At 49.4% G+C, this 19,907-nt stretch overlaps 2 protein-coding genes across 5 annotated transcripts in view; one reads left to right on the forward strand and one right to left on the reverse strand.

The window, feature by feature from the left end:
- Positions 1–2,028: 2,028 nt before the first annotated feature.
- arhgap28 (Rho GTPase activating protein 28) lies at positions 2,029–16,293 on the forward strand. The gene is made up of 15 exons (XM_030078819.1): positions 2,029–2,062; positions 2,189–2,328; positions 2,418–2,629; positions 6,662–6,773; positions 7,205–7,488; positions 7,587–7,746; positions 7,971–8,062; positions 10,275–10,352; positions 10,512–10,665; positions 11,041–11,123; positions 11,402–11,617; positions 12,963–13,085; positions 13,197–13,324; positions 15,591–15,628; positions 16,053–16,293. The coding sequence occupies exons 2-15, from the start codon at positions 2,190–2,192 to the stop codon at positions 16,142–16,144; spliced, it is 1,911 nt and encodes a 636-aa protein (XP_029934679.1). The 5' UTR covers positions 2,029–2,062; position 2,189; the 3' UTR covers positions 16,145–16,293.
- The window catches only part of zbtb14 (zinc finger and BTB domain containing 14), a 16,195-nt gene continuing 6,982 nt past the window's right edge, over positions 10,695–19,907 (reverse strand). For 3 of the 4 annotated variants that reach the window (XM_030078821.1, XM_030078822.1, XM_030078824.1), the window contains exons 9-10: positions 19,402–19,497; positions 17,589–18,440 (exon numbers count right to left, since the gene is read on the reverse strand). In XM_030078821.1, the coding sequence (XP_029934681.1) occupies positions 18,300–18,440; positions 19,402–19,497 (237 nt within the window). In that variant the 3' untranslated portion in view covers positions 17,589–18,299. Of the gene's footprint in view, positions 10,714–17,588; positions 18,441–19,401; positions 19,498–19,907 lie in introns of those variants that run through there. The other variant, XR_003930136.1, reaches the window with a different exon arrangement.

Raw genomic sequence — 19,907 nt, forward strand, 5'->3', positions numbered from 1 at the left:
TGGACACACAGTCACACACACACACACACACACACACACGCGCGCACACACACACACACACACACACACACACACACAGCTGTCAGTCTCACAGTAAACTGCTCTCTCTCTCTTTTAGTCTTGACCCCGCCCACTTCCACTCCCCCGTGTGTGTGTGTGTGTGTGAGACTGTGTGTGTGTGTGTGTGTGTGTGTGTGTGTGTGAGTGTGAGTGTGCAGACAGTATGAGCAGCTGAGGCTGAAGCAGCGTGAGGTGAGTCCGCTTCTCTTCTGATCGGCTTTGATTTGATTGCTGATTTTAGAATATTGATTATTGATGGGTGGTGACTGTGCCTGCTGTCCTGCAGGTGATTGATCAGGTATTGGTTTGTGTTGATTGGGTATTGACAGCCAGGCTCCTGTCATGATGTTTAAAATCATTACAATTTAAAGTGATGATCTGGTATTGATCGAGTCCGTTTTCATATGATATTTGATATTGATTTGATATTGATTTGATACTGATTTGATATTGATTTCATGACGTGATCTGGTTCTTCACCCTCACTCCGTTCAAACCGCAGAATTTTATTGTGACAGTCCAGACATGCGGAACACAAAAACAAACAAAACAACAACCAAACAAACATATTTATTTTGGTTGTATTTTGTGCTTTTATTTTGGTAGCGGCTTCAGGAGGATGATGCACATAAACTGTTACTGATCAATGATTATCAATATTTTCAGAATGCTAATTCCTGTTTCATTTATTTTTTTGATTAAAAATGTTTTTCGCGTTACTTTTTAAATATTTACTGGTGTTTACATGTTTACATGTTTACATGTTTACATGTTTACATGTTTACACGTCGGCTTTATTTTGTAAATCAGTATCAGAGAGCTGATTGGCTGATTGGTTACACACACGCTGACACGCAGGCCGACGTGTCTGCTGATCCAACCAGACCATCTTCATCTTCATCTTCATCATCTTTGTCTTCATCAGAGGGGGGGTGGGGGGGTTAAGAAGGCTCAGCCTGATCACCTGGCAGACTGAGGTAACCATGGTTACTGTATCCATGGTAACATCAGTTTCACTGCCATTATTGATCACCTGATTGATGACCAACAGCTGGATAAATATCATTATTAAAATATTTTAATGAGTCACCTCGTCAACAACAACCAACCAACCAAACAAACAAACAAACGAACAACCAAACAAACAACCAAACAAACAAACAAACAAACAAACAAACAAACATCTGGGAGGAAAACAGCAAACATTGTTCAGACGATCAGTGGAACTTACACAGAATATTTCAAAAGGAAAATGAAAAGTATTTAATAAGTGACTGTTACACACACACACACACACACACACACACACACACACTCCAAGGGGAATCTTTGTTTTATTTTTATTAAATTTTCTCTTTTTTATTCCAATTTTCATTCTTTCATTTTTTAATTTTATTTTCTTTGGCTTCATCTTCTTTATTTATTCATCTCTGTTGTTGTTTATATTTTTCTGTTTTCTATCTAATGTTCTCATTATTATATATTCCCGTTTTTATTCATTATTATTATTATCAGTGTTATTATTACTGATATTCTGATTATCATTGTTATTATTGTTGTTGTTGTTGTTGATGTGAGAAGGCGGCTCGTGATTGGCTGGTTCACTGGGTGAGGAGGCGGGCACACAGCACAGATCTGGCCTCTGATTGGCTGACAGCAGAACCTGATGAAACCAGCAGCACCTCGTCACAGTGTGTGTGTGTCTCTGTGTGTGTGTGTGTGTGTGTGTGTGTGTGTGTGTGTGTGTGTGTGAAGCCACTTAGCTCTAAAAGCTTCCGTTTCCCTCTAATGGACAGGCTGTGCGCTGCACTCTCCCGGGAACTGAACCCATTACAACAAGGTTCCACACACACACACACGCGCGCACACACACACACACACACACACACACACACACACACACACACAGATCAATAGTTTGAGAGGCTGGCTTCCTGTCAAAAACATGAACCTTTAACCTGAACAACAGAACAACAGAACAACAGAACCTGGTCTGAATCAGGTGGATCTTTATTGGGAGGTAAATTTGCTCCTGCCAGTGGGACCTCAGGGTGACTAATATCTGTCTGTCTGTCTGCCTGTCTGCCTGTCTGCCTGTCTGCCTGTCTGTCTCTGTGTCTGTTTACAGGATGTCGTCGCCATCGTCTCCCCCAACCTCTGAACCCCAGCATGTTGCCATGGAAACATACTGGAGGGAAGTGAGGAGCATCGAGGAGGAGAAGGAGGAGGAAGAGGAGGAGGAGGAAGATGATCGAAAAAGCATGGACGGTACAACACACACACACACACACACACACACACACACACACACACTCACAGTGCGACACTGTCTTGTAACTTCCTGGTTTTCCCTGCAGAGGTGGAGCTAGAGGAGGCGTGGCTGAGGGGGGCGGGGCTATCCTCACTGGTGACGGGCTCGTCGTCGGGGGAGGGGCCAGCAGAAGCACTGCTGTCCACGTTGACACGGCAACAGGCGGCAACGGTGAAGAAGAGGCTGGACAACTACAACCAGACACTGAAGAAGAAGAACAAGCAGCCAATCAGAGACGTGCGCGACATCTTCAGCATGGTGCGACACACACACACACACACACACACACACACACACACACACACACCTTAGCTGTCCATCGTGTATGATGATGAGGCTTGCTCCAGGTTGGGGGTTCAGCAATGTTGCCGCTGGTGCCGCTTCATGTGGCTGTCAAGGCCGATTCGTGAGCCACAGATCGTCCACAGGTGGGGCAGGTGGAGCAGGTGAGCAGGTGGGGCAGGTGGGGCAGGTGAGCAGGTGGGGCAGGGGAACAGGTGGGGCAGGTGAGCAGGTGGGGCAGGGGAACAGGTGGGGCAGGTGGGGCAGGTGGGGCAGGGGAGCCCGGACGTCAGTGGAATGTGGGCAGCCCTCTGGTGACGTTGGGCGCATCTCTCGGTACTTCTCCGCTGGTTGGTGTTGTGTATTTGTGAAGCTACTCTAGCACAGGTGCAGCACAGGTGACCAGGTGACCTGCCAGGCCGGTCGGGCGAGTGCCAGAGTTTCGAGCTCCGTGGGGTTGATGGCGTTGCGCTTTAGGAGGTCTCTGGTCCTTGTAGCACCTCTTTTGTCTGCCGTCCGTAGAGGCCATGGCAGGGCAGGTGGTGGTCAGGCATGCGGATGGCGTGTGGGAGCCACCGTAGGTGTCTTTTGGCCACAGCAGCTTCCATACAAATGGATTTGGGGCTGTCCAGGATTTCTGTGTAGGGGACGCGGTCAGTTTGGAGAGTTGTCTCCATAGCATCTCACGGTTTATGGTATCAAATTTGCTGAGGTCAATGAAAGCTATATAGAGGTCTTTGTGCTGTTCTCTGCTTTTCTCCAGCAGCTGCATCAGGATGAAGACCATGTCCGTGGTGGATCTAGCCTTCCGGAAGCCACACTGAGTTTCTGGAAGAACAGCCTCTCAGATGTGCTCCACCAGTCTGCTGAGCATGATCTTTGCCAGCACTTTCCCTGCTATGGGGAGGAGGGAGATGCAGTGGCTGTTCCCACAAACTGCTCTGTCATCTTTGCGTTTATAGATGACGATGATGTTGGCATCCTTCCAGTCCTGTGGGAGGGTCTCAGGAGGTGCAGGCGTCTCGTGAGGAGATATCCTCCCTGTTTGAAAACCTCGGCCGGGATGCCATCGGGTCCTGCGCTTTTGTTGTTTTTCAGGGACCTAATGGATTGGCGGGTCTCAGGGTACTGTGGTGGGATGTCGAGGTGCATGACTGATGGCAGGTCCGGGAGTTTGTCCAGAATGTGATGGTCAGCGGGGTTGGTCTGATTGAGCAGAGTCTCAAAGTGATTTGCCCAGCGGCCAAGGATCTCGTGGCTTTCCTTAAAAAGAGTGGAACTGTCAGCGGAATGGACGGGGGCAACTGCCCACTTCCTGGGGCCCTACAGAGCTTTGATGGCATCATAGAAGCCCTGGGTGTTGTTGCAGTCTGCCAAGTTTTGGATTTCCTGGGCCTTCTGAACCCACCAGGTGTCCTCCATGACTTGGAGGGCCTGCTGGGTCTCAGCTCTTGCAGCAAAGGTGGCTTTCTGGGAGGAAGATCTGGGGCAGGACAGGAGTACTTTATGAGCTTGATGTTTTGTTTGAAGAAGAGACTGTATTTCAGCGGAGTTGTAATCGAACCAGTCCTGGTGACTTTGCCTTGACGGACCGCCTCTGCGGCTGCGCTGTGGATGGCATGTCGCAGAGCTGGCCAGTCACTGGATTCCTCCGGGATCTGGTCAAGACTCTTTGCAAGGAGCTGCCGAAAGTTGTCTTTGGTGGTGGGGCTGTTTAGGGCTGCACAGTTGAATTGAGGCCGTCTTTGGGTGACAGGTTTGAATGCTCATGAGGACCTTAGATCTGACCATGAGATGGTCGGCTCCACACATGACTCGGGTGGTAGTAACATCCCGTTTGTCCTTTTGGCGCACAATCATGTAATCCAGGAGGTGCCAATGCTTTGAGCGGGGGTGTTGCCAGGTTGTTTTGAGCCTGTTCTTCATCTGGAAGATGGTGTTCGTGATGACCAGGTGATGTTCTGCACAGAGGGACAGGAGTCGTAGTCCACTGCTGCTCATTTTGCCCACACCATGCTGACCAATAATCTGGTTCCATACCAGATGCTCTGTGCCCACTCTGGCATTGAAGTCTCCCATGGTATGAGCTTGTCCGTGATCGGGGTTTTTTGTATGATGGAATCAAGCATCCAGTAGAAGTCCTCCTTGATGTTGTTCTCGGCATCTAGAGTTGGTGCATAAGCACTAAGGAGGGTGGCGGAGCGACTCTTTGCAGCAGTTTGTCTTCACAGCGAAGCCGACACCCTGGAAGCGGCGGGTGCCTTCGGGGACCCCTTTCCAGAAGAAAGTGTGACCTGCACCAACCTCTGTCAGGGAGTCCTCTCCATGCAGTCTGGTCTCGCTGAGTGCTGCAATATCAATGTTGTATTTGGCAAGAACCCAGCGCAGAGGTAAGGTTTAAGGTGAGGGTGTGGGTGCGCAGTCCTCACTCCCACCATCTTCACTCCACCAGATGGACTCCCCATCTCCCCCGTGGTGACTGGTAGGGCCCACTGCCTTTTAGCCTGAAGTTGCATAACTCCAGTCACATGCATCTCTACATGCGACGTCTCCCTAGCATGCTGCACTAGACGCATCACTACACCCTGCGGGTGACACCCGCCAGCACATACACACACACACACACACACACACACACACACACACACACACACACTCAGACTTTGTTGTAATGATTATAAATAATAATAATACCAATTTTTAATACCTTGAACAATCACATCTCCAAATTGATTTGGTCCAATAAGAAGCCCAGCATGAAGTTCCTGACTCTCATGAGACCCGGAGCCATGGGCGGGCCTGGGCCCGTCTCCAGGGTTACCTCTGGTCCAAATGTCTTGTCCTGGTCACTGGGAAGAGCACACTCGCGTTGGGGGACAGACAGAAGCAGGATATGTTGACCCTATACTAGATTATTAGATCAAAGGAAATGCAGAATGTTAGTTACCATAACGTATTTTGCTAAGAAACGTATTCTTCTTTTATGGAAAAGTGAACGTTTACCAACATTTAGTGTGTTTTTGGACATCGCTCAGTTTCTTCCTTTGGAAAAAGTCACTCCTGAAAGGTGTAAGGCGGGTCACGTGTTCCACGACCTTTGGCGTCCGCTGTTCGCTCAAACTGAAAGACATGACTTATGAACGTTTCTGATTGGTCACTGTTTGTGTATTGTAATTGTATTTATGGATTTTTGATGAGGTTTTTGTCATTGTACTGTTTCAATTCCTTTTTGTATTTTTATCTATTTACCTATTTGTTTGTTTTTTTCTGTTCTTTTTGTTTTTTACGTGGGTTTGTATGGGGTGGTGGCCTGCGGTAGGCGTGGGCCATGCTTGTACAGCCATGAAGCGAACAAATACTTTTGGATATCTTTTTTTTTTTTTTTTGTAGCTGAAGGAAAATAAAAAAGAGGAAAAACAGATTCTGGAGGTTACCTCAGCAAATATTTATTTATTTATTTATTTTTATTTTATTTATTCAAAAAACAGCAGAAGTGTTTAGTATGAGCACAATTTACTGTCAGCTGAGCCTAATATGCAGGATGAGGCATTCAGGACCTTTGTTATGGGTCAAAGTGTAAATATGTAAAGCTTTTATAGCACCACATAAATAAACAAATACATAAATAAACAAACAAACAAATAAAGGAATAAATAAATAAATAAATAATCTCTGTCATGTTTTGTTTCTTGGTTTCTTTCTTGACTTTTCCAGTTCATTAATTAATTTTCTCTTCCTCTCCTGGTTGCTGTTTGCCGGGTCACATGGTGGCGCCCTCTGGTGGCCAGACCTCTGTACTGCTCTGTTTACATGAAGACACCACAGAAGAAGAATGTGACAGCTGAACACTGCCACTCATTTTGCATTCTCTCTCTCTCTCTCTCTCTCTCTCTCTCTCTCTCTCTCTGTCACACACACACGCACACACGCACACACGCACACACGCACACACGCACACACGCACACACACACACACACACACACACACACACACACACACACGTCCAGCCCACAGATGACTCAGCAGAAAGGCGTCCCCAGCCTCCTCAGCGTGCTGAGTCAGCGCCCAGCGGCAGATACCACACCACCACCAAAACCATCCGCCGCCACACCACGACAGGTACCTGTCTGTCTGTCTGTCTGTCTGCCTGCCTGTCAGCCTGTCTGTCTGCCTGTCTGTCTGTCTGTCTGTCTGCCTGCCTGTCAGCCTGTCTGTCTGCCTGTCTGTCAGCCTGTCTATCTGCCTGCCTGCCTGTCTATCTGCCTGCCTGTCTGCCTGCCTGTCTGTCTATCTGCCTGCCTGTCTGTCTGTCTGCCTGTCTGTCTGCCTGTCTGTTTGTCTGTCTGCCTGTCTGTCTGTCAGCCTGTCTGTCTGTCTGCCTGTCTGTCAGCCTGCCTGTCTGTCTGCCTGGGAGCTGCTGTGAAAAATGAAAGAGTCACGTCTGACGTCACGTTTATAACGTGCACACCACGTGCACACTCAGCTGATGTGTGTGTGTGTGTGTGTGTGTGTGTGTGTGTGTGTGCGTGTGTGTGCGTGTGTGTTTCCAGTTCGACCGGCCTTTCCCACTTTTCCACCTGTTGAGGATCAACTATCTGAACACACACCAACACACACACCCACACACACACCCACACACACACCCACACACACACCAACACACACACCCACACACACACCAACAGACTCTCCCACACGTACACACGTCAGCCCATCGAGGCGAGCTGATTGGCTGCTGCGGGACTCTCCCTACTCAGAGGGCGTGGCTGAACACCGAGGGGGCGGGGCCTGTCTGGACTGTCTGCGTTTCCATGGAGATGACAGCAACCAGCCGGTGAGTCTGACCTCTGACCTCCAGCTGAGCACGACAGCAGCAGCCAATCAGCTGACCAGTGTGTGTGTGTGTGTGTGTGTGTGTGTGTGTGTGTGCAGTTCGTGCTGCCCCCCCCGCAGGGCGTGGCCTCGGTGGACGATCTGTCGGCGTTGGACGTCACGCGGCTCGGCTTCATCGCGCTCATCGAGCTCTCCACCCTCCTGGGCGCTCTGGGCGTGCAGACCAAACGCACCCGGCCGTCGCGCCGCCGCAGCCGGGGTGCAGCCACACACACACACACACACACACACACACACACACACACACACACACACACACACGATGTTCCTGTCAACTTTTCAAAATGTTTTGTTGTTAATTTTCTTGCATATTTACCAAAAAAACTGAAAACTGAAAATTGGTAATGATGGTGTGTGTGTGTGTGTGTGTGTGTGTGTGTGTGTGTGTGTGTGTGTGTGTGTGTGTGTGTGTGTGTGTGTTAGATGGCGGGGTGTTCGGTGTTCCTCTCTCCTCGCTGCTCGACAGCGACAGGAAGAAATTTCCCGGAGTGAAAGTTCCTGTCGTCTTTCAGAAGGTGACCCCCCCCCCCCCCCCATCATAACTCCACTTTAGTTTGTGTGGCAGCACCACGGACAGCGACAGGGCTGATTATTGATTATTGATCACACAAGGTCGAGATTGGCAGTTAAATGATTTAGTACAGTTTCCAAGTGAATAGATCTTGTTGATCTAGACCAGGGGGGTCAGACTGGAGCCATGGAGGCCAAGAGGCTCCACCAGGTGACTTCACTGATCACCTCCAAACAGAGAGGCGGGACTAATCAGTGAAATCACCTGGTGGAGTTGTTGGTGCAGCCTCTCGGCCTCCATAGCAGCAGGTTGACACCTGAGATCTAAACTGACTGTTGGGTTCTCAGTCTGATGGCTGTTCTCTCCAAAACATGTCAGCAGTATTTCATTGTATAAGTCATCACATGCACAATAGTCTGTTCAATTGTCAGAATTAGTCAAGAACATAATACCATGAATAATACCATATATGAATCTCTTGGAACATTTGATAAATAGTTTACAGTTTTTTTCAATCATTTTTTTTCCAGTATAATGAAACTGGGATCCACTGTGTCATCATCTTCACCTCCAAACCACAGCAGAAGTTTTCTTTTGCAAATGTGTTCATACCTTTTCATTGGATTCACACATTTTTCACTTCTCACATGTGTCATTTCCATGGCCCTGACTCCACTGACTTCACTGTGGTAGTCAAAAGCAAAACATCTGCTCACAGCTGATAGAAATGACCTGCATCACTGTGAAATCACTAGTGCACCTGCATCACTGCCCTTTCCACCAATCACCAATCACCAATCAATCAGGATGCACCTACAAAAAATGGGCCTATAAATTATATTCTGTATTTTTCTCAACTCCTTTGAGTTTTTCTGTGTAATACTGTATGTGAATTACAGTATTTCAGTTTTTCCATCAATACAGTAAAATTTCACCTCAAAGTCTTTGAGTTTGGATGCAGTTCTTTACTGTAAGTTCACATTTGAATGTGCAGCTCACAGGAGAACCTTGTTCAAACTGACAGCTGTACTTTGTTTTCTGCTGTCAGCTGTGTTACAGTACAGTAGAGCTGACTGAAGGAATCTACTCATTTGGGCAGAAGTTGAGTTGTTTGAGGGAAATATTGGCTTTTGCTACTTGCTTTACAATATGTGACAATGCAAATTGCAAAAAAAAAATATGACTGCAATCCACACAGGAAAAAGTAAGGTTGAACCTGCTCAGACTGAAAAGGGTGTGTTGCATTTTGGTGTTGAGTATGAAGTGAGTGAGTGGATTAGTTGTGTTGGGCGCTGACAAAATGTGCTTTTGCTGCATGTTTGAAATGTTTTGTCATGGTAAGAGCCTTTTGCAAACAGAATGTGTTATTTTGGGAGAGCGCCTCTCATTAGGCCGATGGATTTACTGTTTTGATACCAGGGTTTCTGAGTTGACAGAGGAGGTACAGCGATTGAAAAAAATTGTAATCGTTACAATTTCCTTGGCAGTATGAGTGCAACGTGTGATGTCAAACCTTGGAGGCTGCTCTTATCGTAAAATCCTTTTTTTTTTTTTTTCAGTTTTATACACAATTGTATTCTGTTAGCTAAATAAAAATAATGAGTACAGTAACCACTGTCAGTGAAGGACTGGGCTGAGACTGAGAGGTGGACATGAGGGATATTTCAATGGTCCTCTGCCATGGTGACAAAACATCTAAACATTTTGACTTGCAGTGCTTACACAACGCCAAAGGGACGATGCATTTTGGGGGCACTGACTACTGATATGAGAAGGAAACTTCATTTTGACACATGAGTGAACTGTTTTGGGAGAGATATGAGCTTTTGCAGGTGAACCATGGTGTTGTGCTGAACCATCCAGGTTATTTTGGCAAAAGCACCAAGCGTGTTGAGAACGTCCGGTCTGTTTCAAGAAATGAGCCAAAGCAAGTGAGAAGGATCTTTCTCATTTTGGTGGCACTGACTATTTATATGGGAAAGGAATTTAGTTCTGAAGCATGAGTGAACAGTTCTGGGAGAGATATGAGCTTTTGCAGGTGAACCATGGTGTTGTGCTGAACTGTAAGACTGTTTTGCCAAATGATCTTGAAGTTTTGAGAATGTAATTTCAGTTTGAAGAAATGAGCCAAACCAATGGAGAAAAACTGTAGCACCAACTGTGTGTGTGTGTGTGTGTGTGTGTGTGTGTGTGTGTGTGTGTGTGTGTGTGTGTAGCTGCTGTCCATACTGGAGCAGACGGGGCTGCAGACTGAAGGGATTCTCCGAGTATCAGGATCAGCTGCTAGACTGAAGGTAGAACACACACACACACACACACACACACACACACACACACACACACACACACACAGGTTAGATAGACTTTGGCCATCTGACAATATGACCAATCTGTCTGTCTGTCTGCCTGTCTGTCTGTCTGCCTGTCTGTCTGTCTGCCTGTCTGTCTGTCAGTGCCTGCGTGGAGAGTTAGACAGGTGTGTCGATGGGTTCGACTGGTCGTCAGTGAGACAGGTGGATGCTGCAGGTCTGCTGAAGCTCTTCATCAGAGAGCTGCCGATCCCACTGCTGACACACACACACCTGTCTGCCTACCGCGCTGTGCTGGGTACACACACACACACACACACACACACACACACACACACACACACACCTGTCTGCCTACCGCGCTGTGCTGGGTACACACACACACACACACACACACACACACACCTGTCTGCCTACCGCGCTGTGCTGGGTACACACACACACACACACACACACACACAATAATACTAAGGATTGTTTCAGAACAGCTCTCAGGTGTCTTCACGCCTGTCTGTCTGTCTGCCTGTCTGTCTGCCTGTCTGTCTGCCTGTCTGTCTGTCTGTCTGTCTGTCTGTCTGTCTGCCTGTCTGTCTGTCTGTCTGTCTGCCTGTCTGTCTGTCTGTCTGTCTGTCTGTCTGTCTGTCTGTCTGTCTGCCTGTCTGTCTGTCTGTAGGAATCTCCTCTCTTGTCCATCAGCTTCAGGCTCTGCAGCTCCTGACCCTGCTGCTGCCTGAGGCTCACAGAGACACCCTGAAGGTAACACACACACACACACACACACACACACACACACACACACACACACACACACACTGACACACACACACACACACACACACACACACACACACACACACACACACACACACAGACACACAGAGAGGGTGGACATGATATGGTTGTCACACAGTCTGTCTCTCAGCCTGTCTGTCTCTCTGCCTGTCTGTCTCTCTGCCTGTCTGTCTCTCAGCCTGTCTGTCTCTCTGCCTGTCTGTCTCTCAGCCTGTCTGTCTCTCTGCCTGTCTGTCTCTCAGGCCCTCCTCCTCTTCCTGCGTCAGGTTGTGTTTCATCAGGATCAGAACAGGATGTCGCTCCTCAACGTCTCCATGGTGATGGCTCCCAACCTGTTTGCCTGCCGTCACCACGGCAACAAGCGCTCCATTGCCCGGCAACGGGAGGAGATGGAGGAGGCGGTGGGCGGAGCTCAGCTGGTCCGACTGATGATCACACACCAAGAGCTGCTGTGGACGGTGAGGCAACATCTGGGGAGGGTTAGAGAGGAGTGTGTGTCAGGGTTAGAGAGGAGTGTGTGTCAGGGTTAGAGAGGAGTGTGTGTTAGTGTTAGAGAGGAGTGTGTGTCAGGGTTAGAGAGGAGTGTGTGTCAGGGTTAGAGAGGAGTGTGTGTCAGGGTTAGAGAGGAGTGTGTGTCAGGGTTAGAGAGGAGTGTGTGTCAGGGTTAGAGAGGAGTGTGTGTCAGGGTTAGAGAGGAGTGTGTGTCAGGGTTAGAGAGGAGTGTGTGTCAGGGTTAGAGAGGAGTGTGTGTCAGGGTTAGACACTGGGAGAAGCTGACTGGGAGAAGCAGCCTGTCTGATCTGCACCTGAGCAGTGCTGTGCTGTTGGACTCACTGTGCGAGTCCTGGACAAACCATGTTCAGGCATGAGGAGGCTCCTCCGTGCTCCTCACAGCAGATCTCCTGAGGCCGCTGGTCCATGATCAGCTTTGCGGTTGTTTAATCAGATCTACAGCTGCATGTTGTGGAGACTCAGGTGAAGAGAGGGGCGGAGCCGATCAGACGGGGCGGAGCCGATCAGACGGGGCGGAGCCGATCAGACGGGGCGGAGCCGATCAGACGGGGCGGAGCCGATCAGACGGCGCCGAGGCTGCCGGACGGACCCGGTCAACCCGAGCGTGCGGGGAGGGCGACCCGGGAACGTGCGGTGGAGAACTCTGTCCGGGAGGCGGTCGGCTCACGCCTCCGGAGGAGTTTCTCCCTGATCCTGAGGGAGGCCGGGGACATGGAGTCTGAACGGACCCTGTTCAGACCTCCACTGCTGAAGCTGCACTCACACAGTCACCATGTCTGACAGGGGGGCCGCCCAACACCACCTTCAGTGATGGAGGCATCATGAGGAGGCCCTCATGAGGAGGCCCTCATGAGGAGGCCCTCATGAGGAGGCCCTCATGAGGAGGCCCTCATGAGGAGGCCCTCATGAGGAGGCCCTCATGAGGAGGCCCTCATAGGGAGGCCCTGCAGGCTCGGCCAGCACAGGGGGCTCTGGACTTGGCAGGTTCAGAGTCTGGGAGGTCGAACGTCAGGCGACTCAGGAGGGGCAGATGTTGATAATTCTCTGGTCACTTCTTCAGTAATTTTATTGCATATTTTTTCTTAAATAACTTTCTGGTCAGTTCCTGGTTTTTCTTTTGAGCAATTGTGGATTTTTAATATTATTTATTTTTATTATTTTCTTGTATTTTTAATTTTTTTGCTTTCTCAGTGATGTAAAGCCACATGACATCTGTACATCCAGAGATGGTCACACTGCACCTGAACACCTCTGACATCACCTCTGACATCACTTCCTGTGTGCGGTCAGGTTCCCGGCTTCCTGCTGTGCCAGGTGAGGCAGATGAACGAGGCGTCCTGCCGGAGACGGGACGTCCTGATGAAGACCCGACGCCTGCTGAGGAGGAGGAGCGGCAAGAACGACAGGAACCAGGTGACACACAGACAGGCTGAGATCACCTGATCATCAGTGTGACATAACAGGTCAGACTGATCCTGGAACAGGTGTGTGTGTGTGTGTGTGTGTGTGTGTGTGTGTGTGCAGGTCACAGAGCTGTGTGAAGGTGTGATCAGGGTTCACGCTCCACTTCACGCCAAGATTTCCATGGCCATACAGCTTGATGGACAGACCAGGGCCAAAGACATCACTGCCCGCTTCGAGTGTGAGAACAGGTGCACACACACACACACACACACACACACACACACACACACACACACACACACACACACATCCAGTCAAATCTCCAAGTAACAAATAAATATCATTTACGGTGCATAAGCTGTTCCACAGGAGTTACCATGGCGATGTTATGTGTTCAAGTTACCATGGCGATGTTATGTGTTCAAGTTACCATGGCGATGTAAGTTACAGAGGAGCCATAGAGAATTTGGCCAGTCTGCCTAGATACTGACAAAACAAAAAATATGATTGGAGGATTTTTCCTGCTCGCAAATGACAACATCTATATCTACATAGATCTATAGATCTATAGATCTATAGATCTATAGATCTATAGATCTATAGATATATAGACATACTGTATGTACATACATATAACCCCCCCACCCCCCTCCGCCTCATTGTTTGGTCCAAGCTGGGTTCCTCTCCCAGACGCCTGGGTTCCTGGGTTCCTGAGGGTTCCTGGGTTCCTGAGGGTTCCTGGGTTCCTGAGGGTTCCTGGGTTCCTGAGGGTTCCTGGGTTCCTGAGGGTTCCTGGGTTCCTGAGGGTTCCTGGGTTCCTGAGGGTTCTGTGCAGTACCTCAGCTCTTCTGGACAGAGATGTCAGATGTTGTTGATCTGCTGGAGTCTCTCCCAGTTTGAGCTCCCATCACCACCAGCGGCTCCACTGCTGCCTTCACTGGCCACGTCTCCTCCAGCTCCTCCCTCAGCTCCTGCTGTTCTTCCAGCTCCTCGTCCTCCTTCTTCCTGATGTTGCTGTGTGTGTGTGTGTGTCTGTGTGTGTGTTGCTGTGGCTCGGGATCGCTGCATCTCTCCCTGCTGCCTCCGTCTGCTGTTTGTGGACCAGCTCCATGTCTGCTGGATCAGCCTCCAGCTGGTCCGTCTGGATCTGGACGTCCCACAGGATCTGGACGTCCCACAGGATTTGGACGTCCCACAGGATTTGGACGTCCCACAGGATCCGGACGTCCCACAGGATCCGGACGTCCCACAGGATCCGGACGTCCCACAGGATCCGGACGTCCCACAGGATTTGGACGTCCCACAGGATCTGGACGTCCCACAGGATCCGGACGTCCCACAGGATCCGGACGTCCCACAGGATCCGGACGTCCCACAGGATCCGGACGTCCCACAGGATCCGGACGTCCCACAGGACCTGGACGTCCCACAGGATCTGGACGTCCCACAGGATCCGGACGTCCCACAGGACCTGGACGTCCCACAGGATCTGGACGTCCCACAGGATTTGGACGTCCCACAGGATCCGGACGTCCCACAGGATCTGGACGTCCCACAGGATCCGGACGTCCCACAGGATCTGGACGTCCCACAGGATCTGGACGTCCCACAGGATCTGGACGTCCCACAGGATTTGGACGTCCCACAGGATCCGGACGTCCCACAGGATCCGGACGTCCCACAGGATCTGGACGTCCCACAGGATCTGGACGTCCCACAGGATCTGGGCTCTGTGGTTCTCCACCAGCTTTGGAGGTGTCTTCCATGTCGGCCCTGGGACGTCCAGCCCCGGTTCTCTCCAGATGTTCCTGTTCACTCTGCCGGCCTCTTGGTTATGGAGCTCCATGTCTGCTGGAGCTGCCAGCACGGCGCCCCCTGCTGTGCTGTGCTGTACTGTGTCGGGGGCCCCTCTGCACAGCCGGCCCCGGGGCCCCTGCCTGCTCTGGTGGAGCCCGGCCCCTGTGGATCTGCTGCTGAGGGCCGTGATCAGAGCCTCTGTGCCTTTTCCAGCCTCTGGGATGTTTTCTCCATATCAGCCACGTCTGCTGTCTGTCGCTGGTCCACACCATGCAGGGGCTGCTCCCTCCATGATGCTGCCTCCTCCTCCTCCTCCTCCTCCTCCTCCTCACTGGGCTCCTGCTGCCTGAGGTCTTCACTCAGCAGCTCCTCACTGGGGGCCATCTTCATCCTGGATGGTGGCTCTGACCCTCACAGTCCTCGGCCTCCTTCCTCTCAGTGTTCAGCCTCCAGCTGCTGGACTTGGGCTGAAACCCTCCAGGCGTCATGAGGAGCTTCCTTGTCTTGACATCAGTGGCCTCTAGCGCCCCCTGTGGTCAGGATGTTATACCAGCAGGGTGTCTGATCACTGGCAGGGCGTAGGTGTTGACGGCTTGGATCTTGTTCTGTCCAATCAGCTGGCTCCTCATGATATATATACATATACATATATATACACACATATAATATAAACAATAACTCGTCTGTCTATCTGCCTGTCTGTCTCTCTCCCAGCAGTCCCAGTCAGTGTTTGTATGAGGTTGGAGGAAACATCGGTGAGTCTGACATCATTAATGTTTCCAATACTGTCATCTCGGAAACGAGAAAAAATTCACAAAGAATATTACTATAAATTATTATTATCATTTTAATTGTTGGGAATTGGCATTGTAAAATTTTTTGCAAAAACTATTAAAAAAAATTAAGAGAACTATGTTCATAATTATTATTACTATTGTAGTTAATATTATAATTACAGTTATTATATTGATTATAGTTATTAGATATTCTATTCTTATATATAATTGTTAAATATTATTAATTATTCCACATGTATAATTACGTTACAAGAAAATGACCATAAAGTTAGAGGAAAAAAGGAAAAGAAATGAAGTGAATTTTGTTCAGAGAGCAAAATAAAACCTGTCTCTCTCTCTTTCTCCCTTCCTGTCTCTCTTTCCCTGCCCGTCTCTCTCTCAGGTGAGCGTCGCCTCCACCCAGACTGTGTGTTGTTGGAGGTTTACCACGTCAACCCTCAGTGTGACTGGGTGCTGAAACCCACACACACCTGACACACACACACACACACACACACACCTGACACACACTCACTCTCACACACACACACACACACACACACACACACACACACACAACAGCAGCATCTGGTGGTCACAAAGAACTGGTCAGAGGAACTGATGTGCTGTGCTGCAGTTTTCCTGAGGGAAGGAACACGAGGACGGACTCAGCGCCGCGGGGCTGAGCACGACGATGATGATGATGATGATGATGATGATGATGATGATGATGCAGGGCTGTGTAGTATTTGAGATATCTGAAGTATTCGCAGTACTGTATGTGTCCTGTGGTGCATACAACCTCCAGAGGGTTGCCATGGTGACGTGCAACATTTCCTGTACTCACAGGACAACAAACACAACACAAAATGAGCTCAGAGGTTACCATGGCAACCACTGGACATCATTAATCATCATTCTGGTTACCACGACAGTTACCATAGTAACCAACAAACGTGCACGTGTGTGTGTGTGTGTGTGTGTGTGAATCTCAGTAAATCGTCATGGCAACAGACTGCAGTCAGTCCCTCCTCCTGTCCACCAGGGGGCAGCACAGAGACTCAGCAGGCTGACATGAGGCCGTGCGTGCGCACACACGTGTTTCATAAAACTCATCACGGAGGAACTGGGCGAGCGTGCACGAGGCTTGTGCACGAGGTTCATGCACGAGGCTCGTGCACGCTCGCCCAGTTCAAGTTCCACACCATGAACCGGCAGAGCAGCTGGTCTGTGCAGCTGTCAATCAAACACAGGAAGTAAAGTGTTGTGTTGTGTGGTTCCACCTCGTCCCGCCCACATCATTAATTGATCTGATGGGAAGTGATTATCAGAAATGGATCGGTGATCAGTTTATAGCTCCCAGCTGAGTCACAGATCAAACTGCCTCTGACTGCAAATGAAAAGAACGATGAAGCTGATCACTGAAGTCATGGATCAATAAATGTGCCTCAGACTGTGTCAGGTGATGGACACGTGCACGCTCCCGTGCACGCTCCTTCTGCTTTTATAAATAAAGTTTCTGTGCAGGAAACAGCGTGTGGCTGGTTTTTGTGCATACGTGTTGTTTACTCACCTGGCCGCAGGTGCTTACCTGCGCTGAGGACGGCCTGAGGGACCGACACCCAGAACCAGAACCAGAACCAGAACCAGACCTGACACACCTGCATCCGATCCACATCCAGCAGGCCCTCACGCTGCCTTCACTGCCCCTGCTGCTCACAGGAGGAAACACCTGTGTCTCCCTGCGTGCTGCCTTCAGGGTCAACCTGGACGTGAAAATCCGTCCCTGAGCGTACGCTGACAGACACGACCCCCCCCCGCAGGTGCCAAATGAAAACAAACATGGTTCTTCAGAGCCTGAGAACAGTTGGTGGTTCCTCAGAGAACTTTGCGGACCATTTCTGTAAAAGAAGTCAGTCTGAACACAAGAAACCTGATCTGACCTTTAAATATCTCATTTTAATCGTTACAAATATAGCTTTCTTGTATTTTTTCAATTTCCAGGTTATTTTTTTCCATCTAATTTTCTGGTAATTTCCTTGTATTTTTAACTAACATATTAATGTTAATTAAACAAGATTTGTGTTGGTGTTTGTAAAACTGTAAATTTTAACACTGCAATTTTCAAATATACTACAAATGAACATTAATGGTGTCCTGGATCACAAATAATCAGCATCAAATCGGCCCCTGAAAAATCAATACCAGTTGATCCCACACACACACACCCACACACGCCCACACACACACACACACACACCCACACACACAGACAAACCAGCAGCTTCAAAATATGTTTTCATTACAGTTTGGTTCAAAGTAAATCTCCCCATTTGAAAAAAGTCACGGCTACTTTTACAAAAGACTGACGGCACGGCATCGAAACAAACGAAGGTACGGAGGAGCGGCACCGCCCCGATATTTTAAACTGTACAGAGAGGAGGAGCTAATCAGGGTCACTTTCCATCGCTCCTCATCAGGAGGACTCGTCAGAGCGTCGGTCTGCAGGAGGAGAAAACACCTTCAGTTCACTTTCAGTTCCGGTCTCATCCGGTCCGGTCCGGTCCGGTCCGCGTGTTTGGACCGACGGCGGCCGGGCCGCGGCTCCTCCACGGCTCCTCCGCAGGCGGCGAGGAGGGAGGCGGCGCTGTTAGGAGCAGCTCATGTTCTCCAGCTGCTGCTCCTCGGCTGCCATGGCGGCGGCCTGCAGCGTCTCCGTGTCGCTCTGCAGAGGATTCAGCTGCTTCCTGTCGCTGTGCATGTTGTTCTCATGGCGCTTCAGGTCAGACGCCTGTAACACAGCACAGTAACACTGTAACACTGTAACACAGCACAGCACAGTAACACTGTAACACAGCACAGCACAGTAACACTGTAACACAGCACAGCACAGCAACACTGTAACACTGTAACACAGCACAGCAACACTGTAACACTGTAACAGCACAGCACAGCAACACTGTAACACTGTAACACAGCACAGTAACACTGTAACACTGCAACACAGCACAGCACAGTAACACTGTAACACTGTAACACAGCACAGCAACACTGTAACACTGTAACACTGTAACACAGCACAGCAACACTGTAACACTGTAACACTGTAACACTGTAACACTGCACAGTAACACTGTAACACTGTAACACTGTAACACTGCACAGTAACACTGTAACACTGTAACACTGCACAGTAACACTGTAACACTGTAACACTGCACAGCACAGTAACACTGTAACACTACAGTAACACAGTAACACTGTAACACTGTAACACTGCACAGTAACACTGTAACACTGTAACACTGTAACACTGCACAGTAACACTGTAACACAGCACAGTAACACTGTAACACTGTAACACTGCACAGTAACACTGTAACACTGCACAGCACAGCAACACTGTAACACTACAGTAACACAGTAACACTGTAACACCGCAGTAATACTGCAGTAATACTGCACTCACACTGTAACACTGCAGTAATACTGCACCAGCCCTGTAACACTGCAGTAATACTGCAACACAGCACAGTACTGCAGTAACCCTGTAATACTGCAGTATTACAGGTTCCCAACTTTCAGATGTTTTTCTGGTATTTGGCTTCAGCTGACCTTTGACCTCCCCTGAGGTATCAGCAATACTGCAGCAGTACTAGCAGTAGTATTAGCAGTACTGCAGCAGTATTAGCAGTAGTATTAGCAGTAGTATTGGCAGTAGTACTGCAGCAGTACTGCAGTAGCGGCAGTACCTTGGCGAAGGCCTTGGTACAGGACGAACAGACGAACGGCTTCTCTCCTCGATGTCTCCTCTCATGATCCTTCAGGTGAGACTTGTGTTTGAACGCCTGGAAGAGACAGACAGGTGAGCACACAGACAGACAGACAGGTGAGCAGGCAGACAGTCAGAAGGCAGACAGACAGGTGAGCACACAGACAGACAGACAGGTGAGCAGGCAGACAGTCAGAAGGCAGACAGACAGGTGAGCACACAGACAGACAGACAGGTGAGCAGGCAGACAGTCAGAAGGCAGGTAGACAGACAGGTGAGCAGGCAGACAGACAGGTGAGCACACAGACAGACAGACAGACAGGTGAGCAGGCAGACAGGTGAGCAGGCAGACAGGTGAGCAGACAGAAAGACAGACAGGTGAGCAGGCAGACAGGTGAGCAGAAAGACAGACAGATGAGCAGGCAGACAGGTGAGCAGGCAGACAGGTGAGCAGACAGACAGGTGAGCAGAAAGACAGACAGGTGA

This window comes from Myripristis murdjan, chromosome 20 (assembly GCF_902150065.1).
Source record: "Myripristis murdjan chromosome 20, fMyrMur1.1, whole genome shotgun sequence".
In the NCBI taxonomy this organism is placed as follows: Eukaryota; Metazoa; Chordata; class Actinopteri; order Holocentriformes; family Holocentridae; genus Myripristis; species Myripristis murdjan.